The sequence below is a fragment of the Mauremys mutica genome, chromosome 3, assembly GCF_020497125.1.
Source record: "Mauremys mutica isolate MM-2020 ecotype Southern chromosome 3, ASM2049712v1, whole genome shotgun sequence".
In the NCBI taxonomy this organism is placed as follows: domain Eukaryota; kingdom Metazoa; phylum Chordata; order Testudines; family Geoemydidae; genus Mauremys; species Mauremys mutica.
Genome location: NC_059074.1, coordinates 120,689,849 through 120,705,043, shown reverse-complemented (window position 1 = coordinate 120,705,043; position 15,195 = coordinate 120,689,849). Strand labels below are relative to the sequence as shown.

The following is a 15,195-nucleotide window of genomic DNA, read 5'->3' as shown; positions in this document are numbered from 1 at the left end:
TGGGGAAAGAAGAGAATAAGGAGAAAGAACAAGGGGACAGTGGTGAATTTGACCCTCCAAGAAGCTATTCATACGCTTGATGATTAAATGGCAATGTCAGCACATCTCTGAAGTAGGACACTGGGATAGTTAGGGTTGCCTATTACTGGGGTTTCCAGACTCTAGTTTTAGTTGTTTTTAACTTGGCCAAATTTTAACAGTGCAGACTTTAATTTTCCATGCCTCAGGCTAAACTTTGGGGAGAAATGATTCAGTCACTTCCAAGAATGAAGCTAGGGGGAACATTATTTTGCCCCAATCAAAAATTCTTGTGCCCTCTCTTTAAAAAGCTCCATCATCCCCATGCTTTGGAGCAAGGAATTGGGTAGTGGCCTATGTGTCAGGGACAGACCATGTGCTATTCCTAGGCAAATCTACCCAAATTTGGCCAAATTCTAAGTCTGAAGAACTGCAGTTTGCACATGCTCTCTTGAGACTCAAGTAAATGCCCCAAAGATTCGGTTTTCACTGGGCATGCTCCAGCCTAGGGCCGAGCAGGACTTCCCCTGCACTTGCAGCTCTGAGCTGCTGTGGGCTGCGCCAGGCCCAAGCACCTGAACTGAGAGTAACGAGCCTGACTTTCCTGTGCTCTCAGTGACCCACTGCTCAAGGTGGTGTCAGATTCAAATGCAGAGGGGACAAAAGCCAGATAAAAACAGATTCAGACTGAACAAAAGCAGGGGCTGTAGATTAGGACAAGGAAACTTGGCAGGGGAGACTGGCTGAGCAAGGAAACAGGCTGGAAGTGGAGTCTAGAGGGACTGGGAGCCAGTAAATGGGTGGAAGACAGACTGGATGGGCAGGGCGACTGGGACTGAGAAACAGCAGGGGTGAAGAGAAGGTGGTCAGGAGAGAGACCTGATGAGGAGTCAGAGGAAACCTGGGCCTGGCTGGGCCAAGGAATCAGGGGAAGGACACGAGATTAGACAAGTAGCCCAAGAGTAGGGAAATAGGGAGTGGGAGTCAGTGTGGATGGGGAATATGTGGAGGGCTATTGGAGCCAGTATGGGGTAGAGAGGCATAGTGGTTTAGAAGTTGGGTGGGGAGACTGGCATTAGCTGGGCAAGGGGGGCGGGGTGGGTCAGGAGAGGTGAAACTAGGATGTACTGGGCACACAGACTGGAACTTGGATGAGAAGCCTAAAGAACGTAAACTCAGATTAGCTAGGTGAGGAGAATGGAACTGGAGCAAGGGTGGGAAACATAGGACTGGCACGGGGCAGGCTAGAGCATAGGAGGGTGAAGGGATCACATGGGGAGGGAGGGGGGAATTGGCAGTAAAGTCTGTGCCTTCCGGAGGCTGGAATGGAACCCAAGATTCCCAGGTCTCACCATTCCTTCGCTCTCAGCAAATATCTGTAAAACCTGCTGGCAAAGCGTGTGACTCATCACTTTCTAGTGATTGTCCACATAAAGGATAACAATGTCTCTAAACAAATTAGTATGTGATCATGTAATTAAAAAAAATCTCAATGCATAGGCACGAGGGGCCAAATTAAGGTTCCACAGGCAAATTTAAACCTGGCATTTCCTAAATTTTGAGTGGTTAACTTTGCAACCTGAATGCTCTTTTAACTTCGTGTGTGTGTATGTGTGTGTGTGTATGTGTATTTTTTTTATAGATCTCTCTCTCTCTCTTATATATATATATATGGCAAATTGCCAGCACTATTATGATGGGTCTTGCACTTTCTCTTCTTTGGGGGGGGGAGGTTCAGGGCACCATTTCTTGCCCCTAAATTAGAATATTAATTGCCCCACTAGTGTCCTAGAGGAGGGGAGTGGAGAGGGAGGGACCTGGGCCTGTCCTCTACTCCAGGTCCCAGCCCAGGGGCCCTGAGGATAATGGTGAACCACATGAACTGACGGTTCCTTCCCCTGGGCTGCTTCCCTCTCCTGCCCTTCAGCTTGTGGGGGGCTTCCTGCCCTCCCTCTGCACAAGCCAGGTGCCCCTTACCTAGGGTCTAGGACTTTAGCCCACCACAGCACTTCTGCAAACTGTCCTCTGCTTCCCTTCAAACTGTTCTCTGCTCCAACACCAATCCTTTCTGCTCCAACTCCCACACTGTCTGATTGAAGCAGGGGTTATCATGTGACTGACTGCAGGTGCTCTAATTGGCTTCAGGTGCTCTAGTTAATCTATAGCAAACTTTCTTCCCCTTACAGGGAATAAGGCTCCCTTCTAACCCTCTCCTGCTGCCCTCTGGCCATGCTGTATCACAAAATTATAGAGAGAGAGAGCGCGCGCGCTATATATGTGAAAACAAAGTTAGTAGTTTCTCAGTAGCTGGAGCTACTTTTTATCATGATTATTTTTCATAAATTTTATGACAAGACAGGACCATTAGATCATCAAGTCTGAGGCCCTGTGTATCAGAGGCCATGGAATTTCATTCAGTTACTTCTCTATTGAGCCCAGTAACTTGTGTTTGGCTAAAGCAGATCTTCCAGAAAAGGCATCTAGTCTTGAAGGCCTCAAGAGATGAAGACTCACCACAACCTTTGGCTGCTTGTTCCAATGTTAAATCACCCTGTTAAAAAAAAAACTGTGCCATATAACAGACAAAACAAAAAATCCATTCTACTTGCATGTATTTTTGCTCAGACAGAACTCTAGATAAAAATCTATGCTTTATAAAAATGTCCTAGGGAATTATTTTTCTCAAACACAAAATACTGCTTAAATTAAACAAAAGTTTGGTGGTAACACCAGCAAAATGGAGGAAAACCAGAAAGTAAAGGCCAACACACTATTGATAACTCTGGCATTTGTGCTGCATGTCAGTCCTCAGTTGGCATTTCCTGCATTTTGTTGGCTTGTATCACAAATCACTGTTAAAACCGTTTTCTCCACCAATCCATATTTAATTGCATACAATGTGTACTCCAAAGCAATCACAGTGGAGTGTGGAAAAAGATGTACTAGCATAGCTGGGTAGTTTGAATACATTCTTTACAACTTGGTGCAAACTTACAGTCCTTTAAATGAATAGCACTTGGTTGTTTCTTATAAAAAGAGATCAGTATTTTGCTATGAAATAGAGAATGCAATGGGGCCTTAGAGTAGAGTAATCTGATTCCTTTGCAGGTTAGTTCCTCTGTTTGTCTGGAAAAGAATTAAAAGATTCATTTTTTTTAATTTGCCAACCACAAACTAGTTTTTCATTTAATTTAATCAGAGTAGAAGATACGCATCTTTTTAGCTGGTTATTCTTTTTGTTCCTTGGGGTAGCACATGTTCTTTTCCTTATTCCTCCCAATTGCCTTTTCTGTTTTGTTTCCACAGACAAAGAAAGCGCAAAAAAGAAGTGGTTTACCTGCATGTTTTAACAACAGAAGTTGCACCAAATTAAGTTAAAGAGCTGCTTCTCCCAGGGCCTGCTTTTGATGGCGCATTAATAGACTGAGGACAGAACATTTATATGATATAAACCATCTACTGTCATCATGTCTTTATTCTGCTTTAATACTTGCTACACGTCCTTAGGACAACAGACCACTGGTTATCATTCTCAGAGCTGCATCTGTGACACACATCTGCCTTCCACCACTGATCATTACTACTAGCTGTAGCTCAGTCCAGGACACTTAGACCGTGGCTTCACTACCACTTACACTGGCAACATTTATGTCGCTCAGGGGTGTGAAAAAACACAGCCCTCCCGCGAGTGACATACATTTCACCAGCATAAGTGGCAGCATGCAATCTCCTGCTGCCATAGCTACTGCTGCTCAGAGGTGGTTGCATTACGGTGGCGGGAGAGCTCTCCCCCATCGGCATAGAGCGGCTACATGAGTGATCTTACAGCAGTGCAGCTACACCGGTACTGCTGTAAACTCCCTAGTGTAGACATGGCCTTAGGGTTTCCAGAGGCTATTTGTAGGCCAACTATTACAAAAATAAACAGCTCTCCGAGTCCTGCATGGTATCCTCAAGCCTTTATTGCCTAGAAATCCCACCAGGATCAACTATGCAGGGAACACAAAAATTGGAGGGCAACCAGGAATACACAGAGCCAAAGTGTAAAGTGGAGAGAACAGAGCAGAGGAGAGGCTGCAGGAAAACTGGCGAGTTGTTACTGACCAATGTAAAAGCATCCAGTTAAAGAGAGGAGACAGACACAAGATGGGGATGGGTGGATGGTACCAAGAAGCCGTTCCCATTGCATTAAAGAAAGTTCATGCTCATCTAGCCTCTTTACTTTCCTAATATTACTGTTGCACATAATCCTGCACTATAGGTACCACAGGGGAGCTGTGAGATCAGGACTAGGAGAGAGATGGGCCACAAAAGATCTCTAGTTGGAAAATCATGGCACTAGGGCTTCTGAGCCGGAAGGATCCCCCATACACCCTGGTACTGTAAAGCCAAGCATTGCTCTCCTTCTGTACATGGTTCTGATCACATCCATCATCTCACATGGGTGTTTCCCTTCTGATCACTCCCAACTCCGAGCCACAATTTAGGCCCGAAGGGATGTGCGACTCAGACCAAAAAAAATAAACAACCAAACAAAAAAACAGCATTGTTCTTCATCCACACCATGCGCGAGCACTTACTGTTCTTCAGGAAAAGGGCTATTCAAGAAATATCTCGTCATCAAAAAAGTTTGAGCAAACAAGGCCCCCGCCCAGCACATCCATGTTAAAAGGATTTAAAACATCCTCTGTAGACAACAAATAGAAAGTTTAAACAAAGGCAAGGAGAGTCTTTAGAAGCCATCTAATGTTTGCACTGGTACCTGCCCTAGGACTGGAGTATACATGCTGCTAGTGTTCACTTAGTCTTAAAAACAGTTCTCCCATGCAGACAGGGACGCTCTGTTACAACATGGGGAATCTTCAGGTCTAGTGGCAGTTATGTTACTATCATCCATGCCACACCCGCCAATCAAATCCTGCTTCTCCTGCCACAGGGAGTTCATATCCACATACATCATCACTAGACAAATGTCTCCAGCATTTAGCTCCAGGATAATCACCAGCTCTCTGCAGAGGTAGAGTTCTTGGGCTCTTTGTAGGGGCTGGCCCACAGCTGCAATCACACAGCCTTACTGCGATGCTGCATTACACCAGGATTGCACAATCAGGTTTATTTTGTTTCCAGGATTTCCCTGCAAGGCAGCTCAGGTGCAGCAATGTGACACACAGGTGGGCAAGGTTTGCTTGCCTTCCCTTATGGGTAAGTCTGTGATGGAACGGTCCATTACCTTGGAGTTGGGGGTCCCATCAAGAGAATCCCAACTCCCAAGTCTGCAGTGAATTGAGTCTGAACTTCCCCCCTTGCATTAGGTCAGGAGAGGGAATCCAGATGAGTCTGGAACTGGCTTATTCCCTGCTTCTAGAAGAGACCCAGGGAAGGTTTCTAGCACTTCTTCATTCCCCACATTACCCTGAGGGCAACATGAAAACCTAGACAGAAAAAATTTTCTGCCTCCTCCTTCTTTAGAAGGGGAACTGAAGAAGCCTGGCCTCTGCTGCCCCCTAGTGCTAGGAGACCCAGAGAAGACTTCACACCAGAGCCAGCAGCTGGGGAGGAGATTACAGAGATTCGAACATCCTCCTCCTTGCTCTTGCACCCAGTTTCCCCAAATCCTGGGACTGGCAATGATAAAAGTGCAGGATTCGGATATTGGGGGCAGAGGGGAATACCTGGATTTTAGCCACTGCCTTTCTAGTACGGCTGAAGGGCTGCTTCAATTCACAATATGCAGCATGAAGAAATTTACCAGTACAGCTTCAAATGCTTCCTGCGTGCATCTAGTTTTCAGTTAGTCTAGCTGAACAACAACAACAAAAAATGGGCTTGTAACTAGAGGTAGGAAGAGCTGAATGAGGCAGCACACATTTATTCTGCTTTCTTCTTTGCCCATCTCCATGCCTCTGACCTTCTGCCATCTCCACTTTCCTCCACCCAGGTCTGCCCACATTCACTGTTCACTCCAATATTATCCTACTCCACATTACTTTCTTCTGCAGTTTAGGGCTTTTGATTACCCCCGTTCCTTCTCACATTCCAGGTCCATCTCCCAGCCCTTTGAACATACTCCTTTCAAAATATTATAAACGTGTTGGAGGCGAGGGGCTTTAAAAGGATTATTAAACTCTTATATTTAGCAAAACAGTCTGACCAAGAGCAATTAAACACTGTTAAACTCCCCCTCTACAAATGGAATCTCTCATCCATAAAGGGTCATTAAAATTCCTTTTCCTGGCTGAAAAACACCAGACACTTTGTAATGTATATGAACTAAGGGGCATGAAATAGTCACTCCAGGTTTTAAACTACTTATATAGACAGGATTGCCAGACTGGATCAGGTGGTGATCCATCTTGTCCAATAGCCTCTCTCAGATATCGGTTGGCACCAGATGTTGCAAAGGGAAGTGGGAGAAACCTTGCAGTAGCAGTTATGGAATAACTGGCCTGTGGCCTACAGAAGCAGTTTCTTCCTAACTCCCATTTATTAGAGGCTGCTTATGCGCGGAAACATGAGGACTTTTATCTCCTTCTCCTTACTGTCCTTATGTAGTGTCTGAGAAGGAGATAAAAGTCCTTACGTAGTGGTTTTGACTAGATAAGGGGTTATGAAAAGTCTCTTTTCATTTCCATTAACTGCTGATAACGTGAAGACACCAGTAATTACAAGATGTCTTCCTGCTGACTTTAGCCAATGGATTGGCGGTGATACCATGACATGGAAAGACAAGGTGGGTGAGGTAATATCTTTGAATGGACCAACTTCTGTTGGTGAGAGACACACGCTTTCAAACTTACACAGAGCTCTTCTTTGGGTCTCTCAGAGCTTTGTGTGGTTCAAAAGCTTGTCTCTCTCACCACAGAAGCTGGTCCAATCAAAGATATTACCTCACCCACCTTGTGTCTCTAATATCCTGGGACCAACATGGCTACAACTACACTATATACCCTGACATACACACCTCATTGTTCTGCACGCTGATGGCCCAGTTCTGCTCAAAGTACCAATGCAATCAGCATATCTGCAACAGGATCCTAGTTCCAAGTATAACTAAAGAACAGGGTGTTGAATTCATTGTTCACTTCAAGGGGAAATTCAGATTGTTTAAGTCAAATTCCAAAACACCACAAAAGAAACCCACTGAATTCTTAGTGAGAACTGTCATTTTGTCACAATCCAGCCTGGACCAGAAAGGCTTGCTGGATACCAGGAAAGCAATGCTGCAGATAAAGCCACTTGTAACTGGGACAGGTTTTGTATTGCATACAATTACAGATACTGACTTTCCACATCCCAAGGGCAGATATATTATTTGGGTGGGTGTGAGCACAGAACTACAGAAAATGCTTTTGCCTTCACACTCATGAAATTGTGACTGGAAGTAAATATTCTTAGAACTACTAGGTCACCCCCAAGAAGTTACGTATGCTGAACCTGTACTATGCAGCTTTTTATTTCAACACAGCTGTATTTATAGACATTCAAATCCTGGAAGGAATTTTTACATTTGGTCTTCGCACTCTGATTTATTCCTCTCAGACTCAACTGTTCTCATTGCATGTCTTTTTCATTTTGTTTGCCACACACAGCTTTTCTACGTGTGCTCATTAGATAAATTAATAAACTAGAAAACTTCTGAGTTACCAGGTTTGTTAGGTTGGTGGCATGGTTTCTCCTAGATGGACTCATAAGACATCTCAAAATTAATTGCAGTTCAGTCAAATCCAAACCAAGAACAAGCTCATTGTACTTCATCAATTGCCAACTCCTCTGGGACAAGGTTACACCACAAATTCCACCAGGCCCAGAAGGAGTTTAGCAGGAATCTTCAGGCTCAGCTGCAACCTCTTCTCACCTGGCTTGTTATTAACTATTTAGTGCCAGCAGTGTGCTTGGCTCGCTACAAGATTCAGAATGAAAACCACCCCGCCCCAAAGTGCTTGGAATCTAAGACAGACACTGTGATAATGGGGCACTCTGGAGAGGTGTCTGAACGGTTCACTTCTAGTGATTATCGGTCTTATGGAGAAGGTGGTTGCTGTGCAGATGGAATGAGCAGGACACACTCAGTAAGAAGTAAGGAGTGACCAACAGGGAGACTAGAATGGGAAAAGGAAATGAATGGGGCTTCCAAAGGGATGTAGTGAGAGTTGAGACCAGAAATCTAAACTGGACTGGAGTTGTGGGCTGGAGGTGGAGGTCTTGGATAATGGTTAGTCAATGGCCTCAGTGCAGTTAGGAACCTCCATTCTCTCAAAGCCAGCAATTACCTCAGGATTATCTTTAGTTCCCGCCACCTTGGGGCAAACCACACACCTGACTAGTGGTGGTGGTTCCTGAGGCACTTTACTGACAGTCATCTTTCCAACACCAAACTGGTTGGCAACAGATCTGTAGCAGTCTGGGGTAGCCAGCTTCCAGATGGTTATAGCAACCTGCTTCTGGACCAGCAAGGGTGCCCTCATCTACACTGGAGGGTAGGAGCAAGCCGTACCCACTGCTGGTCATTCCAGATCTGCATAATGATGTGATCCCACCAGGCTATGCCAGAAGCACCAGTGTACATAGGGGGCATCAACAAATATGCTGATTATACTAAGGAGCATTTGCCACTGTAGGTCTGCCAAAACAGGGTACTCTTCCTCCTCTGCCTCCTCCTGCTCCATCATGAAATCCATTATCCATCAGGTACCTTTGGTGGGTCAGAAAACACCACTGAAAAGCACCTCATGAAAGTTCTGCCCCTTTCCTGACACAGGAGCGAAGACAAAAGGAGAAGCTTGTCAAAAGGCACCACCTCCATCTTGCTGGCTCCAGTAGCTGGGAGCACAAAGATCAAAATGACTGCTCAGCAGGTTGCGTTGGTGAGCTGTTCAAACTTTCTGTAGCATGCAGGGTGGTCAGTAAAGTTTGCCCACAGTGCATCACAGTCAAAGGGCTAGAGTGGCCACATTTCAGGAGGGCACTAGGGACTTTGGGATATGGTTAGTTTGATTTGGGTAAGTGTGCTGCAGTGTGGATGCCAGAGCCCAGGTTCAACCCCAGAAAAATCTTAATGTAGGATTATTAATCAACCAGTGTAGACTTTCAAGTTCAGGGTTCTCTAACATGGGTCAGCTGACTCAAGTTCTACTAACCCTGGGGTTTCACTGCAGTGTAGACATACCCTAAAGTAATATCTGTATTAATAAGTACTCAGATACTACAGAGATGATGGCACTGCAAGTATCTGAATAGATACATGTGTTGTCTGCGTGACTGGCAACCAAAAGTTTCAAAACTACTGTCCTAAAATGTAAATACACTATAATATGGTAAGAGGGAAGAAGGTACTTGGTAACTTGCTGTGCCTTTTGGACAATGAAGCAGGAAAAAACCTTAAGTATGTGGAACCAGGGATCAGAGGTGCATAAAAGGAATCAAGGTTCTACGGTGTGTGTTATTTTAAAAAAACTCTTTATATTATTGTGCCAAAGACCGATCACATTTGGAGTGTGCAACTTCCTGCGTTTGCACGTGGAGGTAGATAATTTTCTCCCTAGGATTTTCTTGCCTGCAAAGATGAAGCAAAAACAAAAAGGGAATCAGGACAATGATGAAGTGAGAAAAGAACATGCAATACCCAGGAACATAGAACACTAGTGACCAGCTAAATAAAATGGTAACATTTTCAGAAGTGTTTTAGTCTCATTTTCAAAAGTGATTTAGGCAGTTTGGAGTAAGACACTAATTGGAATTTGGCTCTTAAGTGCCTAAGTCACTTTTGAAAATGGGTTTTATGCTCCTAAATCACTTAGACACTTGAACTAGCATATTGGCTGTTGGGTAAAATTTTCAACTTCAACATCACAGTTTGTAATTCACTTGAGATGAATATCCTGCAGTTTTTTTGTTCTTGTTGGATGATTAAGCACATACTACCAACTGCTGACTTAATGCTTTATCTAAGGTACACAAGCATAAGCCTAACTTTTAGCCTGTGTGTAGCCCCATTGATTGCAATGGGACTACTCATGTACTTAACATTAGGCATGTGCTTAGGTAATTTGCTAAGGTACTCTGCCTATATGAAGAGACACATTCAGCAATAACATAGCGCATTGCATAGCTTACAGGCTAAGCTGCAGATATTAGTTTCACCACATACTGTTTGTTACTTCAGATAGGTGCCTTGTATAGTAAATTTAATTTGATTCTTAAGATGTCACCATGGGTTCAATGGTCATCTAACCTCATATGCACTTCTGGTCACTGACTTCTGATGTTGTGAAAATGAGCTGTCTATTCCTCTTGACATTTGCTACCCCTCTCAACAAACATTGCTGCCTGACATCACTGCACTCAGTGGCTGATAAGGACTCATCTTTTTCTATTCTATAGGGCAGGAAAAAAAGCCTCCCCCGACCCGCCCAAACAGCATTTGCTCAGTCAAGTCATGCAACGAGTTTGAGAGACTGATGTTACTATCCAAAGTCCAACCAATGGCCCATGTTTGTTGTTCTCAGATTCCTGGCAAGTAGAGTTTTCCCAGTGCAACAAACCGAAGCCGAAAGTTCCTAAATTAACACGCTGTGCTCTGGAGACAGAGCAGATAGTCAGACAACCCCAAAATAGCTCTGGGCGGGAAAAGGTTTTGAGTAAAATGATCAGCGTTACAACCTGCCTACCCCTTTCCCCAACTATACCCTGTGCCAGACCCATACCTGGCACAAAATCCTTCCCCTGGCATGCCGGCATAACTACGCTCATCAGCAAATTCGAGGGCTAGAGCCCTGGCTCCTACTCCCTACTCCATCCTGTCCCCTTGCACCAGGTTGGGATGCAAGAGCCCCATGGAGGCTGCTCTCCTTCCTGTGCTGCTACCCATGATCAGCGTAGCCATTGCAAGGGAGTGAGAGGGTACATAATGCAAATTCCAGGTCACAATCTTGCCATCAGTCACGTGTAGATAGATTACACTATTTTAACATTTACAGTATTTATAAACATTAAATATGGGTAGAACTATTTCTAATAATTCCTTATTAAAGCTTATAAGAAGCAGCATGGTGTTTTGTTTTGTTTTGTTTTAAGAACACAATGTCCATCTACCTGTTTTTCTTCCCAGTCCTAGGAAAAAATCACCATTGGAATAAAAGTGCAAAAAAAAATAAAAATAATTTCATGCGATTTTGTGGTGTGTTGGGAAGAGAGACAGGATGGATGCACCTGCTAGAGATGTCAAAATTGAACATTTTTCATAAGGCCATTGAACACCAGGAATACAGTGGTCACAATTACACACTACAGTTACTTTCTCAATGCAAAATGAGCTTTGCCACCATCTACATAGCATTCGTATACCTAGAACTCAGAAGTACACTGCAGTAAGTATGCCACAAATGCCATGATAATTTCAATGACAGCCACTGGATGTACATTTACACTGTAGCTTTTTCTTTTAGTCTTTTCTTTTTCAAAAGATGAACAGCTCGAACAATCTGAATGTGCCGCCTGACTCACCTATGCAAGTTTTCTACATCTTCAATAGTCTCAGGCAACGTTTTCCCTTTGGTTTCAGGCAGCAGCAACACCAATCCACCAGCAATTAAACCAACCACAGCTGCAAATTAAACGCACGAGAAGACCAAGTTAGAACCCAACACACATCATGTGATACATTTGATGCCATCTGGCTGCAATAATAATTGCTGAATTTAATTAAAGCAACAAAGTTTGTAGAGGAGATTGTATTTTTAAACACACAAAGGGCTAAAATTTGGTCTATATAATAGTATACAGAATTTTTGCACACAAGGTAAGTTCACAGCTTTTCAGGGGTCTCATTGCAGCATTACTGAGATAATTATAGGTAGTAACGTTTAATTATAAGCTACGGACTATAATGGTATCTATCAGGTTGGAAAGGCTTATTTGACAAATGGCAGTCGGTATGTTTGTATGAGAAATCCAGTACATTTCATCTCGTCACCATGAGAACAAGATTTTCAAAATTACAGTTCATCTCTCACTCATTAAGTTCCTGGTCACCAACTTCATAAGCCCCAGTCTAAAATGTATGCATTATGAAGTCCCTTGTAAATAATATAAATATGCTCTTTATTAAAAATAATGTATTGCCTTCAAAGATAGTCTTCTAGCAATAACGCACTAGCCCAAAGACTGGAATTTTGCAGTATCTGGCCTAAAGTTTAGATTGACTAATCTCCAGGAAGTTTCAGCCTGTTTTGAAGAAGGCTGCTTACTAGTCTATAGCCTTTTTAGAAGATGATTACATGGTTGTCTGGCCAAAAAAGAGAATATTGACAAGACTGAAGTCTGCAACATCCTTAATAATCCATAAAATATACCCGACAGGCACCATTTGAAATTACAATATCTTGTCTCAAGACAGAGACCAAACCACAGAAGTAAGGAAATGACTCACATGAATATTGTCAACAAACTGAAATGTGATCTGAATTTTGGTAAATTTCACAATCCTCTTCAATTTGTCAAAGCAACATTTGCTAGTTTGCAGCTTTTTTAAAAAAAAAAAGCACATAAGAAACCATAAATATAATATGGAAGCAGACTGACTACATACACAACTCAGAAGTGAAATATTAGTTTATTGTGAGTTGAAGGTTTTGTGAAGGGGAAAAAATATTTCTCTCCTAGATTTGAAATCAGTTTCTCAGATTTGTTTGTCATGACAATTGAGACATGGTTAATACACCTGAGGAACACTCCACAAGAAGGTAAGAAAATACTTACCAAAAACTATAAGTGGCAGCTCATGCCAGATCTCTGCCATCCTGTAGACAATGAACGGGGCTAGTATCCCACCAACATCACAAAAGGAAGAGCAGACCATTACACCAAGGTTCCTGATTTAACAGCAAAACAATTATTGCATTATATTGGTCTGAAAAAGTTCTGTAGCTGGAGCAGAGTTGATCAAAACACTGAGCTGGTACTGAATACATCCTGCCATAAAATTGTGATGATTAACTATTTGCATTAGTGCAGTGCCTCAAAGCCCAGGCATGAACCTGGACTCCATTGCACCAGACACTATATAAACAGAACAAACATCCCTGCCCCAAAGAGTTTACAATCCAAGCATGAGACATGAGACAACAGATGGGGGGAGTACAAGGAAACAATTAGACTATTGGTCAACACAATAGGCTGTGGTCTCAGCAGCCTAACCATAATAAAATTCCAAAATAGAATCAAGTCCTGAGTCTCTCCTGCCTTGCTCCTCATGAAGTCATTCACACCTGTGTAGCATGAGACTATAACCCTACCAAGAGGCATGGGAAGGTTTACTCCTATTTTGCATAAGTGTGAGTAAGTGATTCCCTGAGATTCAGAGAACTTTCTACAGTTTCGTGTGGGCTCTCTGCCTTGTGCTGATTGGTTGTCTACACCACCCCACCCCGCCATCCCTCACTGTCTGTCTCAGTTTCACTCAGCACCTGCCCCTCCTTACTTTCTTCTGATCTGTTCTGCCCTCCCTCCCCCACTTCCCTTCCCATTTAGCTGATTTCCCCCCACCCCCAACATAAAAATATCATGAAGTTACCCTTCCCACCCACTGTTTCTATCCTCTGTTTAGATCGTAAACTTTTCAGGACAGGGACCATCTACTGCTCGGTGTTTGTAGAGTGCCTAGCACACTGGGGCTCTACTCTTGATTGGCCCTTAAGCACTACTGTAATAAACATGATTAATAATAAACTTCAATGTAGCAGAGAATCAGGCTCAGAGTGTCCGATTAGAACCTCCCATCAGATAGAACAGAACTTTGAAAATATTAGCTACATTATTTTAAATAACTGTCAATGTAGGGAGATGTTCAAAGGTCTGCCTAATGTATATGCCCATAAAAAAACAAACAAAAAAGCCTTCAGTAGCTTCCTAAGTAGAGCTTATAGGCAGAATGATCTTTATACAGGTTTCAAATGAGTGTATGGGAATCTAGCAGTTTCTAGATAATATGGGCTAAATTTAGATTCTTTTAGGGTCTTTTTATTTTTTTTTTTAAGTGATGAATGCATGTACCTAAAATCCTCTTATAAAACTGCTAGACAAAGCCAGCGCTTAGGGGTAGATTAATAGTTTCATAGATTTTAAGACAAGACCATTAGATCATCTACTTTGTATATCACTGGCTCTTAAATTTCATCCAGTTACCGCTGTGTTGAGCCCAGTAATTTGTGTTTGGCTAAAGAATATCTCCAGAAATGCATCCAGTCTTGATTTGAAGACTTCAAGGGATGGAGAATTCATCACTTCCCTTTAATACCAAAAGGTGCCCCAATCCACCAACACATTGGGGCTTCCAAAACTTCAACCAGCCCAGATTCTTCCCAGTCCTCCTCAATTCTGCTCCCCTCCTCAAATACACTCTTTTATGCTACTTCTATCTTCCTGCTCTCCCAGACCCCCAAGAGACTCTCCATTTCTCACTGATTCATTAGTGTCTCTAGCCCCTTTCGACCTCTGGATTTGAAGGACAAGAATCTTGCTTTAATCCAGCTCTGCACGTTCCATTTGCAGTACAATGTATAGTGAGAAGTTGTAAAGGAATGTTCTGTTCCTGCATTAACTTGTCTTTTATTCAATTTTCTAAGTGATCCATTTGCATAATGTTCTTTAGATATCAATAGGTCTATAATTCTGGAGCATTTCTGTACTAATCATTAAGTCAATATAAAATACAACATATCTGTCAGTTTCAATAGCTGCCTTTCACATCATGCTGGCCCCAGACAATGCACTCACCTCAAAAAGGTTGGGTACAGTTCAGTGTTTACAAAGCAAACCATTTCAATAGACACTGTAATTCCCATTCTCCCAATGCAACCTACAGTCACTTTTAGCCAGTGGATATCTGCAGATGAAACAGTTATTTCACTTACAATGTTTTCTGGAGGTTTTTGGGGCCAGTGGTGATTGGGTGGGCTGGGGTTATCTAATGAAACAATGTTATTTTTAGTGGAATCCAATAATCCTGTAGTACTTGAATTGTATTAGTTCGAAGGAACTGCTATTGTTTAACTGCACAAAGCAGCAGATTAAAACAATCAGCACCACGTGGGTTATTGTTAAATGTGATTCGCAAAGTTATGTACAGTACCCTATTTCCCCAAGATACTTCCTATTAATTCTGATGTCTGCAAAAATGTA

At 42.8% G+C, this 15,195-nt stretch overlaps 2 protein-coding genes across 4 annotated transcripts in view; one reads left to right on the top strand and one right to left on the bottom strand.

Annotated features, from left to right (window-relative positions):
• The window catches only part of LOC123365648 (solute carrier family 22 member 2-like), a 28,978-nt gene extending 24,493 nt beyond the window's left edge, over nt 1-4,485 (top strand). The window contains exon 11 of the mRNA XM_045008415.1: nt 3,325-4,485. Within this exon, the coding sequence (XP_044864350.1) occupies nt 3,325-3,391 (67 nt within the window). The 3' untranslated portion in view covers nt 3,392-4,485. The remainder of the gene's footprint in view (nt 1-3,324) is intronic.
• A 2,968-nt stretch (nt 4,486-7,453) lies between these two features.
• LOC123367513 (solute carrier family 22 member 2-like) overlaps nt 7,454-15,195 on the bottom strand; it is a 28,563-nt gene continuing 20,821 nt past the window's right edge. For all 3 annotated transcript variants that reach the window (XM_045011821.1, XM_045011820.1, XM_045011819.1), the window contains 4 exons: nt 14,791-14,899; nt 12,775-12,887; nt 11,521-11,620; nt 7,454-9,571 (listed from right to left, as the gene is read on the bottom strand). In XM_045011821.1, the coding sequence (XP_044867756.1) occupies nt 9,481-9,571; nt 11,521-11,620; nt 12,775-12,887; nt 14,791-14,899 (413 nt within the window). In that variant the 3' untranslated portion in view covers nt 7,454-9,480. The remainder of the gene's footprint in view (nt 9,572-11,520; nt 11,621-12,774; nt 12,888-14,790; nt 14,900-15,195) is intronic.